Source organism: Hemiscyllium ocellatum, chromosome 5 (assembly GCF_020745735.1).
Source record: "Hemiscyllium ocellatum isolate sHemOce1 chromosome 5, sHemOce1.pat.X.cur, whole genome shotgun sequence".
Lineage (NCBI taxonomy): Eukaryota > Metazoa > Chordata > Chondrichthyes > Orectolobiformes > Hemiscylliidae > Hemiscyllium > Hemiscyllium ocellatum.
This window is the reverse complement of record NC_083405.1, coordinates 84474529-84494848: the sequence shown is the minus strand read 5'-3', so window position 1 is coordinate 84494848 and position 20320 is coordinate 84474529. Positions and strand designations below refer to the sequence as shown.

Genomic DNA, 20320 nt, shown 5'->3' with positions numbered 1-20320 from the left:
TCTGACCTCACACCCCAGCAGCAACTGCAGCGACCTCCCTTGTTCACTTCTGTTTTGTTGTTGAAGTGCAGCTGACTTTTCGAAACAATGTGACTGATAGTCGCTCAGACAATGCCGTTGTTATTCAAAATAGAACGATTTAAGAAATATTGCCAGCTGTTTTATTTCGCACATATCTTTGTCATTCTCTGTCTGTTTCTTTCATCAAACTGCTCACAGGTTTTATTACACACCCGGAGAACAGATTGGACTTGAACCCAGTCTCCTCGATCTAAAGATGGGGACACTACTACTGCATCCTTCCTGATGAAGGGCTTTTGCCCGAAACCTTGATTCTCCTGCTCCTTAGTTGCTGTCTGACCTGCAGCATCACACTCTTAACAGTACCACTGCACTGCAGGAACCCCTCCAGGAAGGGAAAATATACTGAATATTAACCTGTTTTAAGGCTTGTTGCACTCTAATCACTTCATTACCCATTCTCATATAATAAAATGTGAAACTCCAAGAATTTTGGTGAATTTCAGGATGGGTTTGCTGCTACCATGCTCCACAAGGAGCACTAAGACAACTGACCAACTCATCTCCTTTTTCTGACTGTTGGTCAGGACATAAGGGTTAACCAGCTTGCTATCCCACAAATAGTGACATAGAAACCTTTATATTCTCCTGAGAATACAGGCATGGCCTTAGTTTAAAATCTTTTCCAAGACATCCCCACCTGGTTCAAGAATGTGATGATCATTGTGACAACCAACAGAAATGTTTTGATTTTGAAGAAGTAACGAAGAGGATTGATGAGGGCAGAGCAGTAAACATGATCTATATGGACTTCAGTAAGGTGTTTGACAAGGTTCCCCATGGGACACAGGTTAGCAAGGTATACACGGAGAACTAGCCATTTGGATACAGGACTGGCTCAAAGGTAGAAGACAGAGGGTAGTGGTGGAGGGTTGTTTTTCAGACTGGAGGCTTGTGACCAGTGGAATGCCACAAGGGTCAGTGCTGAGTCCACTACTGTTCATCATTTATATAAATGATTTGGATGTGAGCATAAGAGATATAGTTAGTAAGTTTGCAAACGACACCAAAATTGGAGGTGTAGTGGACAGTGAAGAAGGGTACCTCGGGTTACAACGGGTCATTGATCAGATGGGCCAATGGGCTGAGAAGTGGCAGGTGAAGTTTAATTTGGGTGAATGTGAGGTGCTGCATTTTGGGAAAACAAATCTTAGCAGGACTTATACACTTAATGGTAACGTCCTAGGGAGTGTTGCTGAACAAAAGGGCCTTGAGTAGCTCCTTGAAAGTGGAGTCGCAGGTGGATAGGATAGTGAAGAAGGCGTTTGGTATGCTTTCCTTTATTGGTCAGAGTATTGAGTACAGGAGTTGGGAGGTCATGTTGCGGTTGTACAGGACATTGGTTAGGCCACTGTTAGAATCTTGCGTGCAATTCTGGTCCTCCTATTGGAAAGATGTTGTGAAATTTGAAAGGGTTCAGAAAAGATTTCCAAGGATGTTGCCAGTGTTGGAGAATTTAAGCTATAGGGAGAGGTTGAATAGGCTGGGGCTGTTTTTCCTGGATTGTCAGAGGCTGAGGGGTGAACTTATGGAGGCATTATACAAAAGTATGAGGGACATGGATAGGATAAATAGACAAAGTATTTTCCCTGGGGTGGGGGAGTCCAGAACTAAGGGCACAGGTTTAGGGTGAGACAGGGAAGATATAAAAGAGACCTAGGAGCAATTTATTCACACAGAGGGTGGTATGTGTATGAAATGAACTGCCAGAGGAAGTGGTGGAGGCTAGTACAATTGCAACATTTAAAAGACCTCTGGATGGGTATATGAATGGAAGGGTTTTGAAGGATATGGGCCAGGTGTTGGCAGGTGGGACTGGATTGGGTTGGGATATCTGGTCGGCATAGACGAGTTGGAATGAAGGGTCTGTTTCCGTGCTGTACATCTCTATGACTCTATGATAAGTTTACTAATTCATAAAACACCTAAATCTAATAAAAGTTTTCATAAGTTTTAGTATGGAGACAATTGGTGTCAGTAACTGAAGTGAAATTCTGGATGTTGTGTATTGTTTCTTCATATTAAGCCCAAGATTGTGCTTTTGAGGCCCACTTATTTCTGTATGACCAGGATGAAAATGTAAAAGCAAATGGAACAATATGAATTTCCAAACTGTGGAAAACTGACTTTCATTGGTATTTCACTTAATTATTTTTGTTAAAAACTGTGACTCAAATTACTAGGTTCATAACAATGAAATCGAGTACCAAAAACAAGCTATGTATAAATATGATGTGGAAGTGCCAATGTTGGACTGGGGTGGACAAATTTAAAAATCACACAACACCAGGTTATAGTCCAACAGGTTTGTTTGCAAATACAAGCTTTTGGAGCACTGTTGCTTCATCGGTGGAGTAGGATCATAGGACACAGGATTTAGAGCAAAAGATCATCGTGTCATACATTGATATATTGAACAAACCTAGATTGCTGATCTTTTGCTCTAAATTCTGCGTCCTATGATCCTACTTCACGAGCTACCTGACAAAGGAGTAGCAATCCGAAAGTGTGCACTTCCAAATAAACCTGTTGAACTATAACCTGGTATCGTGTGATTTTTAACTAAGTGCAAATAGACAGTTTTCTGATAGTTGCAGTAGTATGTTATGCTGTAATGTTACAATAATCTTGATATTAGTTTTACACAGTTACACATATTTTCACTTTTCTGTCGACACTGCTACTTACAAGCATTGGGTGTTATATCATGGTTTCCTGTTTCTGAGTCAACATCCTGCTGTTATTGCCATCTGCTAACTTACCGGCTTCTTCAAATCATTCTGCTTTTTCACATTCCTGTATCAAGTTATAAATCAATGCAGGGTGTTAACCTGAAATAGCTACCAAACCATTAGTTGTGTTGTGACCAGATGAGAAGGAGTCATAACTCCCTCTTTCTTTTAACCCTCCTTCACTCTGTTGCAGCAACATTTTGTTTATTTTTCAGCATATAGACATCACATGAATTGAAATGAAAGAGAGCCAATTCCATTTTTGCTTGAGTCTTTGAGACTAGGGGAGTGTCTAAAATGAAAGAGTCTTTGTGAAGCCGACTGGAGAGAGCGTATGCATGAGAAGGGCAGCAGCAGAGGATATAAAAACTGGTGTAGAAAGCCTCTTTTACCAATGTCCCACTGATTCTCTTACTTCCTAGGATCCTACCATGGATCTTACTTGCCTGGTTAGTGTTCCCAAAATTCATCACTTCATGTTTTGCTGAGTTAGATTCCATTTGTCACGTTCTGACGTATTACCTTGTAGTTTTCCTCTTTGCTATTTATTCTACCACCAATTTCCATAGCATTTGCAAACCTACTGATCAACTTGCTACATTCATATCGAAATCACTAATGTACACTACCAACAACTGGGGACCCTGCATCAAAACATGCAACACAGGCTTCTGGTTGCAAAAATAACTTTTGATTATTGTTCCCTGCTTCCTGCCACTCAGCCAATTTTGGATCTAATTAGTAAATTGGTCTGGATCCCACAGGTTTGTCCCCACTTGACCTTACCAAAGTTTATGTAGATTTCATTCACTGCACTACCTTCATACATTTTGTCACCTTCTCAAAAAACTTAATCAAACCTGTCAGACATGATCGCCCCCTGACAAAGTATGCTGACTATCTTTCAATAATATTAAATTGGGGAGGGTTCAGAAGAGATTTACAAAGATGTTGCCAGGACTGGAAGGTTTGGATTATGAGAAGAGGTTGAATAGGCTGGGACTTATTTCACTGGAGTGTAGGAGTTGATCTTCCAGAGATTTATAAAATTATGAGGGGTATAGATAAGGTGAATAGCAAAGATCTTTTCCCTAAGGTAGGAGAGTTCAAAACTCGAGGGCATATTTTCAAGTAAGAGGAGAAAGATTTCATACAGTGGGTGGTTCCTATTTGCAATGAACTGCAGATACAGTTATAACATTTAAAAGACATTTGGACATGTTCACAAAGAGGAAAGGTTTAAATGGATATGGGCTAAATACAAGCAAATGGGACTAATTTAGTTTGGGAAAATTGTTCAGAATGGTCTGTTTCCCTGCTGTATGACTCTATGACTCTAATCACAATATGATGGGCAAAATACCAACTAGTGCTGTGAGACGTGTTTATAGTTCACATTCAATGTTTAAACAAAGAGCACAAAACTGTGGATGCTAGTTATCTGCCATATCAACCTGAAACATTAACGCTGTTTCTTGCTACAGATTAGGATCGACAATTGTGATTCAATTTTTTCCTGCAGGTTTCATCACATCAGTAACTCCTCTGTATCTGTCATTAGTCACCCAAAACATCAAACCTTGCATTTTGTCTTTCTGCACCAATAAAAGAATCATTATCCAATTGGATGACTGTCAACCAAATGAGCATTTCCATCACTTCCCCTGATTTTCTGTATTTTTATCCCTGGCAAAGAGAAATAATAAAAAAAAGTAGCAAAAACAAAACTTTTTAATGTTCCTATTATTTTCTTCAAGGGTTAAACACAGTTACTAGCAAATCCTGGAGTATGACCTTCAATTTCTGGAGACTCAGAGCAGGTCCTGGAGGGTTGACAACAATACTGTAGATATTACCTGCGGGAAGAAAGCAAAGTTGATGTTTCATGACTGGTGACTTTTCATGAGAGCCAGTTCTGATGAAGAATCACTGGACTCTAAACGTTAGCTCTGCTTTCTTCCCACTGATGCTGCCAGACCTGTTGAGTGTCTCCAGCAATTTCTGTTTTCGTTTCAGATCTCCAGCAGCCCACAGTTCTTTTCATTGTACATTATCGATATTGTCTGAGAAATGTCCGGCATTTTGTTTTTATTTTCAAAGCTTCGAGTTGGCTTTTTAGAGCAGCGTACAAGCTGGAAATAAAACTGGGTCCATTGAGACAGTTAGACACTCCTGCTTTCACATTCACCTTGAAATCTGAAGGAAGGTGATGGGTTAACTGTATTTCATTGTGTCCACAGGTAAGGCCTGACCTGCTGAGTACTGTATCTGTAACACTTAGAGCTTTCACACTGGTACTTCAGGTTTCTGGGCAGATGGCACCATTGCACACACACATTATACAGTGAGGAGTACAGTTTTGCTGCAGCAGCAGCAGCTCTGATGCTGATACCCTGGATGTGGGCTCGCGTGGGCTGGCGCCTGCGCACCGCTCTATCTGGGGCGGGGTTTCCTGGCCGCTCAGGAAGGGAAAGCGACGACATGGAGTTGGTGGTAATGAGGGCAATGTCTGTCCTCCTCTTTCTGCTGTTTATGGTACCCGTTGGGAGCCAGGTCACTCTCGGACCGACCATGAGAGGTAAGAGCGCCGTCTTCTCTCGGCTCTTGGTCGTCAAATGTCATTCCGTGCCCGCGGAGAGCCTTCACCTCCTCTCCCGCCCCCAATGAGCGCCCAATATCAACCCCCCCCCCCCCTTCAATATGAGACATTCACCCACCCACCTTCTTGATGTCACCCACTCCCACCCCCAACGAGCACCCACCCTCTCGGTTTCACTCACCCACCTCCCTCACTTGCGTTCAAGGTCCCCCACCCCCCCTTCCAGCATTCTCCTGCACATTTTAGGCCTGCCCATTCCCCCCAGCATCATCTTCTTCCCCCCCACCCACTAGCAAACAACCCCAGTATCACCCAACGCACTCACCTATGAGTGCCCATCCACCTACTCACACTAGCATCCACCATCAACACACACCTACCCCCTCCTTTAGTGCCCTAACATCACCCCAGTAGTGCCCCCTGCCCCCATGTGTGCTCCTCCACTAGTTGAACACTTCTTCGAGAGAATAGCGTTGTTACAACATAGAAAGCCTGTCAACCCTATGTCAACACCTCTGCAAGAGCAATCTGCTTATTCCCATGACCTCACTTTTTTCTCTCATAACCCTGCATTTTTTCCATTGAAATAACTTTTAAATTCTCTCTTAACGATTTATTTTGAAGATGTTTCCTCCATGTTTTCAGATAGTGCATTCCACCTACTGAGTGTTTATCATGTAAACATACTTCTTCACCATGTCTAGTGTTCATCTTATGCTTGTCATGTCATTTGCTTTCCATATGTGATCGTGTTTTCAGATCAGTAAGTTAACTTTGTTATTTGTCAGGTGTACTATTTGTGAAGAAATTTCTAATTTGAGACAGAATTAGAAAAAAAGCAATGCTCTAATTTACTTAGATTGTAATAATTTAATTATAAAATGCTTGTTTGTGATGAATATAACAATTGTCATGTCTATTACTGTGGCGAGGTTGACAGGTTCAAGTGAAAGAATACAGATTTTAAGAACAACTTGATGAAGTTTTCACTTAAGAGGATATAAAGGCCAATAACTGGTAAAAGGGAGAGCTTCCAAAACCATGTCAAACACTGGTTTCAATTTACATTTCAGCAACTACAATGGAGACTAAACATGTAGTTTCTTGGTCTAGTGTTGTTTCGTTGAACCATTTGTTGAAATTCTTTGATTTGAAGATGTTTAAGCCCATAGTAGAATAACTGTGCAGTTGTTCCAGACAGGGGGTGGATAACCACAAGGGGAATTCTATCTCACAATAACAATGTTTTTGTTAATACAAGTCAAACCTGTGAATTTCCATTGATATTCCTAATCATCCAAGCTTTTAGGAGTAGGTATAGGAGGGAGGGCTTCAGATATGTAGGTAATTGGGATGCCTTTTGGGAAGGTGGGACCTGTACAAGAAAGATGGGTTGTATCTGAACTGGAAGGGGACCAATGACCTGGGTGGAAGGTTTGCTCGAGTAGTTCGAGAGGGTTTAAGCTAGTATGGCAGGGGGGTGGGAACCTGAGCTGTATACCGGAGATGAGAGTTGATGTAGATGCGGCAATAGCAAGATGTAGACCAGCTAGTGGGAAGGATTTTCCTGGGAAGGAACCAAGGGATCAGTTAAAGTGTGTTTGCTTTAATGCAAGAATATCATGAATAAAAGTGATGAACTTAGCACCAGGTACTGATCCATGCTCTATGACATTATGGCCATAACAGAGACATGGGTTTCTCAGGGGCAGGAATGGTTGCTGGATGTTCCAGGGTTTAGAGCATTTAAAAAGAATAGGGAGGGGGGGAAAAGGGGAGGGGGTGTAGCACTAGTAATAAGAGAGGGTATCACAGCTACAGAAGCTTCCACTGTCGAGGAAGATCTGCCTACCGAGTCAGCATGGGTGGAAACTAGGAACAGCAAGGGAGCAGTCACCTCGTTAGGGGTTTACTACAGGCCCCCCAGTAGCAGCAGGGAGATTGAAGAAAGCATAGGTCAGCAGATTTTGGAAAAGTGTGGACGTAGGGTTGTTGTAATGGGTGACTTTAACTTTCCCAATATTGATTGGAGTAAAAAATGAGGTCTGCAGATGCTGGAGATCACAGCTGCAAATGTGTTGCTGGTCAAAGCACAGCAGGCCAGGCAGCATCTCAGGAATAGAGAATTCGACGTTTCGAGCATAAGCCCTGAGCATTCCTGATGAAGGGCTTATGCTCAATATTGATTGGAACCTCCTTCGAGCAGAAGATTTGAATGGAGCTGTTTTTGTAAGGTGTGTTCAGGAGGGTTTCCTAAATCAGTATGTTGACAGGCCGACGAGGGGAGAGGCCATTCTAGACTTGGTGCTCAGAAACGAGCTGGGGCAGGTATCAGATCTTGTGGTGGGAGAGCATTTTGGTGATGGTGACCATAACTGCCTCACATTCTACATAGCTATGGAGAAGGAGAGGATTAGGCAAAATGGGAGGATATTTAATTGGGGAAGAGGAAACTATGATGTGATTGGAAGCATGGACTGGGAGCAATTGTTCCATGGTAAAGGCACTATAGATATGTGGAGACTTTTTAAGGATGTCCCTGTTAAATATGTCCCTCTGAGACAGGCAAGAAGGGTAAGATAAAGGAACCTTGGATGACGAGAGCGGTGGAGCTTCTCGTCAAAAGGAAAAAGGTAGCTTACATAAGATGGAGGAAGCTAGGGATCTTGGTGTGCAGGTACATAGATCCCTTAAAATGGCCACCCAAATGGACAAGGTTGTTAAGAAAGCATATGGTGTTTTGCTTTCATTAGCAGGGGGATTGAGTTTAAGAATCGTGAGATCTTGTTGCAGCTCTATAAAACTGTGGTTAGACCGCGCTTGGAATACTGCATCCAGTCCTGGTCACCCTATTATAGAAAAGATGTGGATGCTTTGGAAAGGGATCAGAGGAGGTTTACCAGGATGCTGCTTGGACTGGAGGGCTTATCTTATGAAGAGAGGTTGACTGAGCTCAGACTTTTTTCATTGGAGAAAAGGAGGAGGAGAGGGTTCCTAAAAAAGATATACAAGATAATGAGAGGCATAATAGAGTTGATAGCCAGAGACTATTTCCCAGGGCAGAAATGGCTAACACGAGGGGTCATAGTTTTAAGCTGGTTGGAGGAAAGTATAGAAGGGATGTCAGAGGTGGGTTCTTCACACAGAGTTGTGAGAGCATGGAATTCATTGCCAGCAGCAGTTGTGGAAGCAAGGTCATTGGGGACATTTAAGAGACTGCTGGACATATGGTCACAGAAATTTGAGGGTGCATACATGAGGATCAATGGTTGGCACAACATCGTGGGCTGAAGGACCTGTCTGTGCTGTCTATGTCTATTTTAGTAGGAATTCTAATTTTCTTTTGATGTCATGTTCAAACAACTAATGAAAACAAAATCGTACCTTCTGCCACTAGTTTTTCTTTGCTTTTGTATAGATTGCTCAGATTTTACAAATACATCTTGTGAAGAGTGCTTGGAAAATGTCAGTGTAAGTATCACAATTTTATCAATTTATAAATGAATATCCTGAAATTTATAGTTTGCGTCTTTATTCATCTGTGGGAGGGGTAAAATAATTTTGGCTCTTTAGCAGTATGAAACTCATTAGCGTAGATGTCAAGAACAACTTGCTTATAAAGTTTCAATCAGGATCATGTCCTTAAAATGGTCTGTAGTTAGCAACGTCATCAGTAACTGTAACATTCTTGTGCTGATCTCAAAAATTGATCTCCACAATCTGTCAGCCAAGGATTCTTACCTCATGAACATATCCCACATAACATTGTTTAATCAGTTGATTTCAATTTTGAAAATCTGAATCGGACAGATTCCATTTACTGCCATTGCAATTTGCATGGTACTCTTTGGTCTTCAAGTGGCAAATATTTGCAGTTGGTATCTTATCAAATGTGTCATTTTAGTTTTAAAAGTCACAGGTTGACTTTCCCATAACAATAATTTGAAACAGCAATTGTATTCACCTGCTTATGTGTTTACTTATTGATTTCTTCTGTAAGTGTTCTTTATTTCACACTGAGATTCCTTCATGTATATTAGGAATATTTTGAAAAAAAGGAAATTACCTTTAATTGCAGTGACATTGATTTAATTGAACCTATCAAATAACCATTCATTTACTGTTTTGACAGATTAGTTTCATTGTCCTAGATGGTTGGTATCGGTTTACTTTTGATGCACATTGCTGAATGTAAACAGATAACACCCATCAAACTTAGAGAACTCAGAATTCAGTTTGGAGAATTTTATCTGCTTTCAAGGTACTTGCATTGTAAAGACAACATTGTAGCAGTACTCTTTATTTATTCCTGTTGATGTTTACAGGATGCATTTCATTCACAATAAATACGATTTATATTTAGAAATGTTTAGAAACAATTTTCTGCTCCTAACAAGAGAAACAGCTAATCCCATTCTTTCCTAACAAAAATACTTCTCTGCTAATTAAAACCCATCCTTGCAAAAGTCCTGTACTTTCAGTTGCCAACTCCTTTAGTATCTGAAATGAACTTGCAAACTTAGTTGCAATGTAATGACTGAAAACTTTTGGATGGTGAATTTGCATTTATTAGTAATCTTGTCAGAATTATCCTGGATTACTCCATTTAGAATCTTTAAACATCTTGAAATACTTCAAGCTTTTTAGTAGATGTCAGATGTTTTAAAAAGTAAATAAAAGCAAAATACTGCAGATGTTGGAAGAGCCATATCTGACTCAAAACATTAACTCGGTTTCTCCTTCTGCAGTTGCTACTGGACCTGCTGTGTTTCTCCACTATCTGCTTTTATTATTTAAAGAAACTAAGTTTGATGCACCCTGCATCTTACAGGAGGACACACCTGTAGCCCTGGTCTTCAAATGAACTAGAATGGAATGATCAAAAATGCACTCTTTGATTTTATTTAAAGAATATGCACTGTAAATTTAGTTGGAGTTTAACATTAAAGATTACAAACAGTTCAGACATTGTAAACAAAAGAACTTGAGAAAAAAAATTTAAAGATTTCCATTAATTCTGACACTGGTTTTTGAGCTGTATTGTTCTCGTTTTCCTGAGTAGTATTTGTAAATACTGCCTTGTAAAATTTCTGACCTCACCTGGAACGTTCTTTATATGTAAAGTGGATCATGCTATTATTTTTAAAAAATCTTTACATGTTTAACTTAAATGTGGTAGATCTTGTGTAGTTAGTTTAGAAAAGTGATTCAAATTTAAGGCATGATAGAAGTGAGTATGGAATGGCACAGATTGCACTCATAAAACTTCAGTTTACTTGGTCATGGACAGTTTTAACACACATTTTGAACTTTTTTCTTTCAGTGCCTCTGGTGTTTTGTTGATCAACGTTGCATGAAGTATCCTGTTGAAACTATTATTCCTCCCAGTTCAATATGCCCTTTAAACGAAGCTCGTTGGGGAGTTTGCTGGGGTAAGAATATAACATGTATTTTCATTTTATATATAAATATGTGATAATATTTTAACATGAACACAATTCCTATTTAAAGGTGTGATGTTATACAAAAGACAGAATGTTGTCCTGAGTTTAGATGCAACAATTATTCTGATCACTGTCTAACACCATTTGAAGTATAATAAAACTAAGGATACCAATCTGAATTCATTATCAAGATCCAAGTTCTTATGCCTTGATAAGGCTTTGTAGTTTTAACTGTTATAGACTTGTTGCCTGAAACTGGGGTCTTTAGCAAGTCTGGCATTCAGTATTCTTTCTAGCTGCCATTTTTATGTGGTGAGGATGCCTTTCAAATAGAACTTGTTATGCTTTGTAGCAGATGTGGCTGAATAGCTTGCTAGACCTCTTCACAGATCTCAGTATGACTGAGAGGTTGCTTACAGATAATTCAGTTTTCTAGATTAATGCAGGCAGCATCATTACTAATCGAGCCATGTGTTCAGATTATTAGTTTTAATGTATTCCTTCGAATCCGGAATTATAGGAGTGATTTTAACCTGGTTGGGTGGCATTGAGTGGGTGGGAAAATAAATAAGCAATCTTCAAGCGTGAGAAGAAGCCAGCTAAGTCTCAAAGTTTTAGTGGGATGGGTCAAGGGGCAGGCAATCATTTGAAAAATCGATGCTTTTCATGAGATTGGAAGCCACAATTTAACTTTTCAAAGTTTTACTGTAGTCAGCTGGATGTCCCAGTCTTCAGGGAAACCTCAAAACTGTAGCAAGGTGAGAATAACCTTGGAACAAAACAAAGCATTTGAATTGCTCCTTGTTTTTCCAACCTTTCCATCCTCAGGATGAGATCAGACCTTGCCTGAGCTGAGGATTCAATCAACCACTTTGGACTACTGTAATCCTGTAGTTCCGTTCTTGTGCAATTCTGCATTTTAAGAAATTTACTTAATAGCAGCACCATTTAATCTAATGGGCCAGAATCATGATATAATCAGTACAATCTTTAAAAGTCTGCGCTTTAGAAACAGTGTCCCCAATTCGTTAACTCCATTATAGCAGATTTGCATTAATGAAACGCACATCATGGAAGCACGATCTGTACTTTGGGAAATACCAGGCATGATTGGAAGGCACCCTGTCACTCAGGTCCAAAGGTCACATGCTGTATAAACTCCATAATGGAGTGAATCTCCCTGGTATCCAGCACACACAAATGGCAAATTCCAGTTAGCTGAATTTCTCGATTACATGAGAAAGATTAGTGGGCGATTTGGAGAACGCAACTTGTTGCTGCCACAGGATGAATGTACGTTTTAAAAATGAGTGGTCAGAACCAAAACCAGTAAATCTGGCCACAATAGGTCAATCTCTCTTTTTGATAGTGTCAGTCTTGCATGAGCTTTAATAACGCATCTGATCCATTATCCCCTTCCAATTGCTAATAGCAGTAAATTCCTATTTGGAATTCCTATTTTGAATCTCAATTGCTAGTTGCTTGGGATCTGGATAATGGGGACTTAACAGCATATGGGGAAACATGGGTTTCAGGATTTACTGAAAGTTAGTGCATGGCTCCATCCTATACCACTGCTCCCAACAAATTTTTCCCATAATGTCTACTGCGTTTAATTATAATTCAGATACTGTGGAAGTTGAACTTGATCATTTTTGGAGACTTTCTTTTAATGTTATGCAACTGGATTAGGATTTTGAAGGTGTGCATCAGTTTAAGGGAGGAGGAATCATTGTAGTGAAGTTCTTTGGGCATTGGCTTTTCAATTTTGGAGTGATGCCCAGACTGTTAGATAGCATTCATATGGTATAAAGGGTTCCAAATATTGTTCTTGTTTTGTAAATATATTTATTAGCAAGAAAAAAAATTGACTTTATAAAAATATAAAGTTATTGAAAATATAACAAATAATAAATACCAATATTATCAAGAAAAATGCAAATTATAATACACCTACAGTCTACTAACTGCTAACCTATCCTATAATATAAAACAAAACCTAACACTGTGCAAAACAACACCAATAAATAATTAAGTGACTAATAAAACAAGAAAAAAACAAAAGAACACTCAAAAACACAAAATAGCAATGCTCGACGCAAACTTCCCAAACATAAGAGCAGGAGTATTGTGTACATATACTTGTATTAACTCAGGAGTTCCCCCCTCCAGGGACCAGGGCTCAGCAATCCTAACCATCCTGGTTAAACAAATGCCCTCATTAAGATAGCAGACAAATCTGTATCCAACTAACTCAAAAGGCAGCTATGTCTTCTAAGAAAAGGTCTGTTGTGTGGTGCACCATGTTTGTAAAAAAAAAAAATCCAAGAGAATGTGCTTCATAATTAATTTCCGCCAGCCCGGCGGGTTCTCAGACACTCAATTCATCAGAATATTCTTCCATGCACAGTAAGAATATTAAATAGTTTCTTCCCATGCCCATCTAAAGATGATAAATTCGGTAGACCTAAGAGGAGAGATATTAGGTCTACTTTAACTTCAGTCCTCAAAACCCTCCCTATCTCTCCCGCCATGGAGCCTGTGCAGAAGCAATGGGTAAGAGTACATACGCTTATTTTACATTTGGGGCACACTGAAATTGCCCCTTTTTTAAACTTTGCCAAACAGTCCAGTGCCAGATGAACCCTGTGCAGAACTTTTAACTGCGTAGTGCATGTCCTATTACAGATTGAGATCTTTTGCACGAACTCGCATATGTCCTGCCATGTTTCGGAAGAGATCTCCACTCCTAGTTCTTGCTCCCAGACCTCTCACATAACCGGTTAATATCCTGCCAGGCCCTGCCTCCCAGCAGGCGATAGAGGACACTAACTGAGAGAGTGCTTATGGAACGTAGTAACAACCCCGCTCTATCAGGCTTATAGGGCTTAGTGAGAAGCGTAGTCTTCTTCTGGATGAAATCCCTAACTTGAAAAAAATGGAAAAGATCTCTGCTGGGTAACCCGTCTTTGCGGCTCAATTGCTCGAAAAACATCATAACTTCACCCTCAAGCAGGTTTCCCAAACTGGAAAACTCCTCTCACTGCCCATAGTTTGCACACTGAGTCCATCATCCCTGGTCGGAACCCCGGCATTACCAACAATGGGCGTAAGTAGTGATGTCTTGGATAAGCAACCCTCACTCTGACGCATCGCCCTCCATGCCTTGACTGTACCAATAACAGTGCAGTTCCAGCAGTAGTCCATAACTGTCCTCATCTTATCCCTGAACGACTGGTTAATAAGAGGGCACTTTGCCTGGGAGGTCTTGTTATCCAGCCATATTGAGCCCAGATCGTTACCTAGGTAAAAACAAGGACTGCAAATGCTGGAAACCAGATTCTAGATTAGAGTGGTGCTGGAAAAGCTCAGCAGTTCAGGCAGCATCCGAGGAGCAGGAAAATCGCGTTTCAGGCAAAAGCCCTTCATCAGGAATTTGACTTTTAACCGAAACGTCGATATTCCTGCTCCTTGGATGCTGCCTAAACTGCTGTGCTTTTCCAGCACCACTTTAATCCAGATCGTTACCTGCCAATTGTATACTAAGGACAGCAGCGAATTCAATTAATATCTCCTGATGTGTGGGAAATCAACTCCTCCACATCCTCGAGGCAAATGCAATTTAGTAAGTTTGATGAGCGGCAGCCCACGATGCCAGACAAAGAAACCAAACCAACCCATAAGTTTCTGAGCATTGACCTGGGAAACATTGTAGTGAGTATACACATGGGATAAAGCAGACGAGAGCGATATTCGTCTTAATGAGAGCTATTCGGCCCAACCATGAAATTGGAAGAGCCTTCCATCTCTGGAGATTCTGCCTAATATTGTTGAGCAAGTGAGCAAAGTTAGTCCGAAATAACTGATCAAACACGGCGGTCATAAAAATGCCTAGGTAACGGAACCCCGCCTGTCACCACTTAAAAGGGAATCTAAGGCCACCTTCGGCCTCTGGCACTTGCTTGAGGTTCCCCAAAGGCATAGTCTCCGATTTTACAAAGTTGATCTTATATCCTGAAATAGCCCCGAAAGAATTAATGCACTGTATCAGATGGGGTACAGAAATCATCGGGTTTGATTTAAAAACAGAAGGACGTCAGCTGCGTACAGTGTAATCTTTTGTATCCTCGATGCCCCTTCCTGAGCGGTTGTGTGGACATTCTGATGAATGGTCTCTGCGAGTGGCTCAATCACCAAAATAAACACCAATGGTGAAAAGAGACAGCCTTCAGGACTGCCCCCTACCAATCCTAAAGTTCCTAGACTTCACCCCGTTGGTGATGCCCGCGACCAGAGGTTGGCAATATAAAACCTGTACCCATCTAGCAAAGACCATACCCAGCCCAAACCGCTCTAAGACATAAAAGAGATACGGCCATTCCACCCGATCAAATGCTTTCTCTGTGTCTAAGGAAATCGTCAATCCCTGATTCGATTGTTGCTGACGTATGTGGACCATATTCAGCAACCTTCTAATATTATTAGAAGACCTACAGCCTGTATAAAACCTGTCTGGTCCTCTTTAATAATATGGGGCAACCCTTCTCCAATCTCAGTGACAAGATCTTAGACAGAATCTTGAAATCTGAATTTAAAAGAGAGATGAGCCTGTATGAGGCACAATCCTCAGAAACGTTCCCCTTCTTAAGAATTAGGGAATATTAGCTTCTCTCAAAGATGGTGGTAGGCATTCATGCATATAGGAGTGATATTACATCTCCAACATCAACTTGACAGAATTCTTATAAACCCGTTATAAAGCTCACCTGGGAGACCATCAGGATCAGGCACTTTCCCACTACAGAGTTGCTTAGCTGCCTCCTATATTTCCTGAACTGTCAAGGGGGCATTAAGGAGAGAGGCCTGTACCAAGGTTACCCCTGGGAGGTCCTGGTTCTTAAGAAAGGCTTCCATTTTAGCACTCCTGTCCTCGCAACCTTCAGACTGATACAATTCCGAGTAAAACTCCAAAAAGCCTCATTAATCCTTTTGGCATCGTATGTAAGGAGCCCGGTGCTGTCTCTAACTGCACTAATGGATTGGGGAGCATGCTTTTTCCTAGTCAGATATGCTAAATACTTCCCTGGCCTATACCCATACTTGAACAACCTTTGTCTAGCAACAGCAAGTTCTTTCTTTACGGCTTGTGTAAGTATTGAATTCAAGGCATCCCGGAGGGCTGTGACCGGCTGTAGCTTCGTCACTGAAGGCCACACAAAATATGCTGCTGCCTCAGCGGTTTTCAACCATGTCTCAAGTAGACATGGGCGGCACGGTGGCACAGTGGTTAGCACTGCTGCCTCACAGCGCCTGTAGACCTGGGTTCAATTCCCGACTCAGGCGACTGACTGTGTGGAGTTTGCACGTTCTCCCCGTGTCTGCGTGGGTTTCCTCCGGGTGCTCCGGTTTCCTCCCACAGTCCAAAGATGTGCGGGTCAGGTGAATTGGCCAAGCTAAATTGCCCGTAGTGTTAGGTAAGGGGTAAATGTAGGGGTATGGGTGGGTTGCGCTTCGGCGGGTCGGTGTGGACTTGTTGGGCCGAAGGGCCTGTTTCCACACTGTAAGTCTAATCTAATCTAATCTAATCTAGACATTGCTGTTCCCCCTTCTGTCATTTCCGACTGGCTGAATAGGAAATAGCTAAACGCCTCGCAAAGGCCTTGGCAGTCTCCCATAGCATAGACAGACTACTAGCCATGTTTGAGTTGATAGTCAAGAACTCCTGAAACTCCTCGAAAAAGTATTCCACAAATTTGGAATCCGTAAGGAGAAAAGGATCCAGAAGCCACTGCCGTAAACCTAGCCCCTCACTTTTGGCCTTAACCTTCAAATATACTGCTGTTTGATCAGAGATAACTATGTTCCCAATTTTACAACCCATAATTGAATCCAGAGGGCTGAGGTAGCCAGAAAAAGATCAATCTTCGTGCGACATTTATGTGACATTTGAAAAAAAAGTGAAGTCCCTGCCAGTAGGATGAAGGCATCTCCAAATGTCCACCAGCCCCAACTCCTCACATAAGTCAGTCACCTCCTTGACCTGTGAAGAAATAGTTGGGGGCCCACTAAGCATTCTGTCCACTGTTGGGTCCAAAAGGCAATTAAAATCCCCCTCCATATAATAATGTACTCAACTTAGAAAAGGCACTAACCAAAAATTTGAGGGGATGTGCCGGAGGACAGTAGACATTTAAAATTCCATATTCCTCCACATGTATCAGGGCCTTGAGTATCACAAACCACCCTTGCTCATCTTTCACCTGCTCGAATAATGTGAAAGGAAGGTTTTTCTGGATAAGTACTGCCACTCCCCTATTTTTAGTTGAAAAGGATGAAAAAAATACCCTGTCATAACCCCCCTGTTTTAACTTAAGGTGTTTCCCATCATCATGATGGATTTCCTGCAACAGAGCGATATTAACCTTTTCTCTCTTGGCTAGAAAGCACTTTTTTCCTTTTAACAGGTGAATGACTTCCCTTGATGTTCCAGGTGCACCATTTAACAAGGCACTTAGCCATATCCCCTCTCAGAGACCCTTGAACCCCTGGAAGGGAGAACCCTGCTTACAATGCATTGAGCATAAGTAAATAAAGACTCATAGAGCCACAAAATTGTGTATACAAAAACTACTCTATCATAACTACAAATAGCAATTGCTACCAAAAAACTACAAAGAAAAACAAGTATAAAACCTTGAACAGGAGACTCTTTTCCACCCCCTTTCCCATGGGGGCACTTCCCCTGCCCATCCCCTCCATCACAGCCCCTTCAAGCCTGGACTGTGCCTCAGCCTTAGGCAAAAAAAACTAAACAAGGACATGATCCTTAAGTCTACAATAAAAGACAAAGTCAGGATAAGCACTCCACCCATCCCTCGCTCCATGTCACCCGTACTAGTGACTAAAAACGAAAGAGAACAAAAATAAGGGATACAACAGAGGACACCCACAAAATTTCCCATGATAAAATCCAGTTATAAAAATATAATAGGAACAACAGAGAGAGAAGAGAAGAAAATAGATGGGCAATTGAAGTCATCACAGTAAAAGCAAACCTAAAGACATTACTACATCCTTCTGCTTCCCAAATCACTCCTTTTGCCTTCTCCAGAAATTTCTTCACTCAAGCCCCCTCTGTCTGGCCTTGTCTTCACCTCCAGCAAACACAACACTAAGTAGACAATAGGTGCCGGAGTAGGCCATTCAGCCCTTCGAGCCAGCACCACCATTCATTATGATCATGGCTGATCATCCACAATCAGTATCCTGTTCCTGCCTTATCCCCATGATCCTTGATTCCACTATCTTTAAGAGCTCTATCCATCTCTTTCTTGAAAGTATCCAGAAGGCCTCTACTGCCTTCTGGGGCACAGCATTCCATATATCCACCATTCTCTGGGTGAAGAAGTTTCTCCTCAACTCTGTTCTAAATGGCCTAACCCTTAATTTTTAAACTGTCTTCTGGTTCCGGACTCACCCGTCAGCAAAAACATGCTTCCTACCCCCAGTGTCCAATCCTTTAATAATCTTATGTCTCAGATTCTCTCTCATCCTTCTAAACTCAAGTGTATAAAAGCCCAATCGCTCCAATCTTTCAGCTTATGATAGTCCTGCCATTCCAGGAATTGTCTTTCTTTGTCTCTGTCTCTCTCCTCTCTCATGCATCTCTTCCACTGTCCTCTCATTTATGCAAAGCTCAGAGAGAGTGGGCTTATTGAAAGAATTGCCGATGACTTGTATCACCTTTACAGTCAATTAAATTAGTCAGCTAGCATTTTATGTGTGCTATAGATCTGTAGTGACTAATCAGAATGACAGCTTGAGCAGAATAAATTTAGGATGGCAAATTTTCTAACTTGAAAAAGCCTAGCAGAATATCAGATACCAAGATCTGACAACATGCCTGCCCAAAGCCCAGGTTAAGACAATTGTTTTGAAGAGGGATACGCTTCATAGTTCCTTTAGCCTGCTTAGGGTTTGTGGATTTGTCATTATCTTTACAAGAAGACTAATAGATACAGACATAAGCCCTTCATCAGGAATACCCGATGAAGGGCTTATGCCCGAAACTTCCACTCTCCTTGGGTGCAGCCTGACTTGCTGTGCTTTTCTAGCACCACACGTTTTGACTCTAATCTCCAGCAACTGCGGTCCTCACTTTCTCCTAACAGATACAGATCATTAGTGTGTGCTAGAGATTATGTTGTCATCATTGATTAAATAATATCCAATACTGACAGTTAAAAATAGATCCAACGTATTCTTAAATTTTCTGAGACATGGCTGGAATTGTGCACATATATGTATCTCAGGGATTCACGCGAGATCTTATATTTAGTTGAATGTTGCGGATAACCTATTTACTTGTTGGCCTATACAGTACATAGCATCATAGACTATGTCAGCAGTCCAAGCCTGGCAAGCCCAGTGAGCTCATTTTGTAGTACGTTGAAGTAGGAGTGAAGTTAGAGGATTCAGAGATAATTTCTTATATGGGCAATATTAAATAGACTTCCTGGACTTAGGCATGCAGAATGATGTCAGCCCAGTACAGTAGCTTCAATAAAGTATCTGAACGTGTTTCCTTTCTAAGTTTGTGCAAGGTAAAATCCAAGTTTTTTTTCTCGCAATGCTCTGTTAAAGTTTTAAATCTTGCCCCATAAAAGATATTCAGTTGATAAGTCCACCTAATCAAGACTTTTCTGATTGGATAGTAATTCAGTTGAGAAATGTGGAAGCATTCAGTTTATCCCGTATGACATAAAAGCCATCTGGGATTTGAGAGTAATGCTGCTTCCTGATGCATACAGCCTGTTCCTGAAGTGTTTTTAATATAATGTCTGGGATTCTTCCACACAATGACCTTTTGGATTGGTCCAACTTATTTTGTTTAGAATTTCAGTCTCTTCGTATGTCTTGGAATTAGTACAGGGGCATGCATACTCACATGTACCTTGTCACTGAACTTAAAGGAAGATGAATGATCTACTCCTTCCCCAGCCATTTGTACATATGGAAGTTTCAGATATTGAAAAATTGTTCACATGGAAGTTTCAGATACTGTCTAGCCCAGTCTCTCAACTGGCACCAGTAAGTTGCTTAAATAGAGAAGAAATTGGGGGATCCAAGATGGCGGCGACCCAGCAAGACTGAGTCCACAGTGCTCTACCCAAAACTTGGGAAAAGTGGGCTATCCACCCCCACCACACTCACTAAACCATTTATAATAGTTGTTAACCTTAAATAGTTACCTATTAGTACATTTAAATAGTCTAATACTAGCTGGAAAATGAGTAAAGGGAAGGGAACAGGCGGCTCTAAGAAAGCAGGGACCCCTCCCCCACCTTCTCCCTCTTCAGCTGCAACAAAAGTATCTTCAGCTACTTCAGGAGATTTACCAATGAACATGAGCTTTGAGGAGATGTTTGCCAGGTGGGAGGCGAAGATTGATGCTTTTATCGAAG

The 20320-nt window shown here is 41.2% G+C and overlaps 1 protein-coding gene across 1 annotated transcript in view; it reads left to right on the top strand.

Moving 5' to 3' along the window:
- Positions 1–5264: 5264 nt before the first annotated feature.
- Positions 5265–20320, top strand: part of LOC132816099 (pituitary tumor-transforming gene 1 protein-interacting protein-like) — a 66362-nt gene continuing 51306 nt past the window's right edge. Inside the window, exons 1-3 of the mRNA XM_060825540.1 lie at positions 5265–5391; positions 8831–8883; positions 10736–10844. Of these exons, the coding sequence (XP_060681523.1) occupies positions 5295–5391; positions 8831–8883; positions 10736–10844 (259 nt within the window). The 5' untranslated portion in view covers positions 5265–5294. The remainder of the gene's footprint in view (positions 5392–8830; positions 8884–10735; positions 10845–20320) is intronic.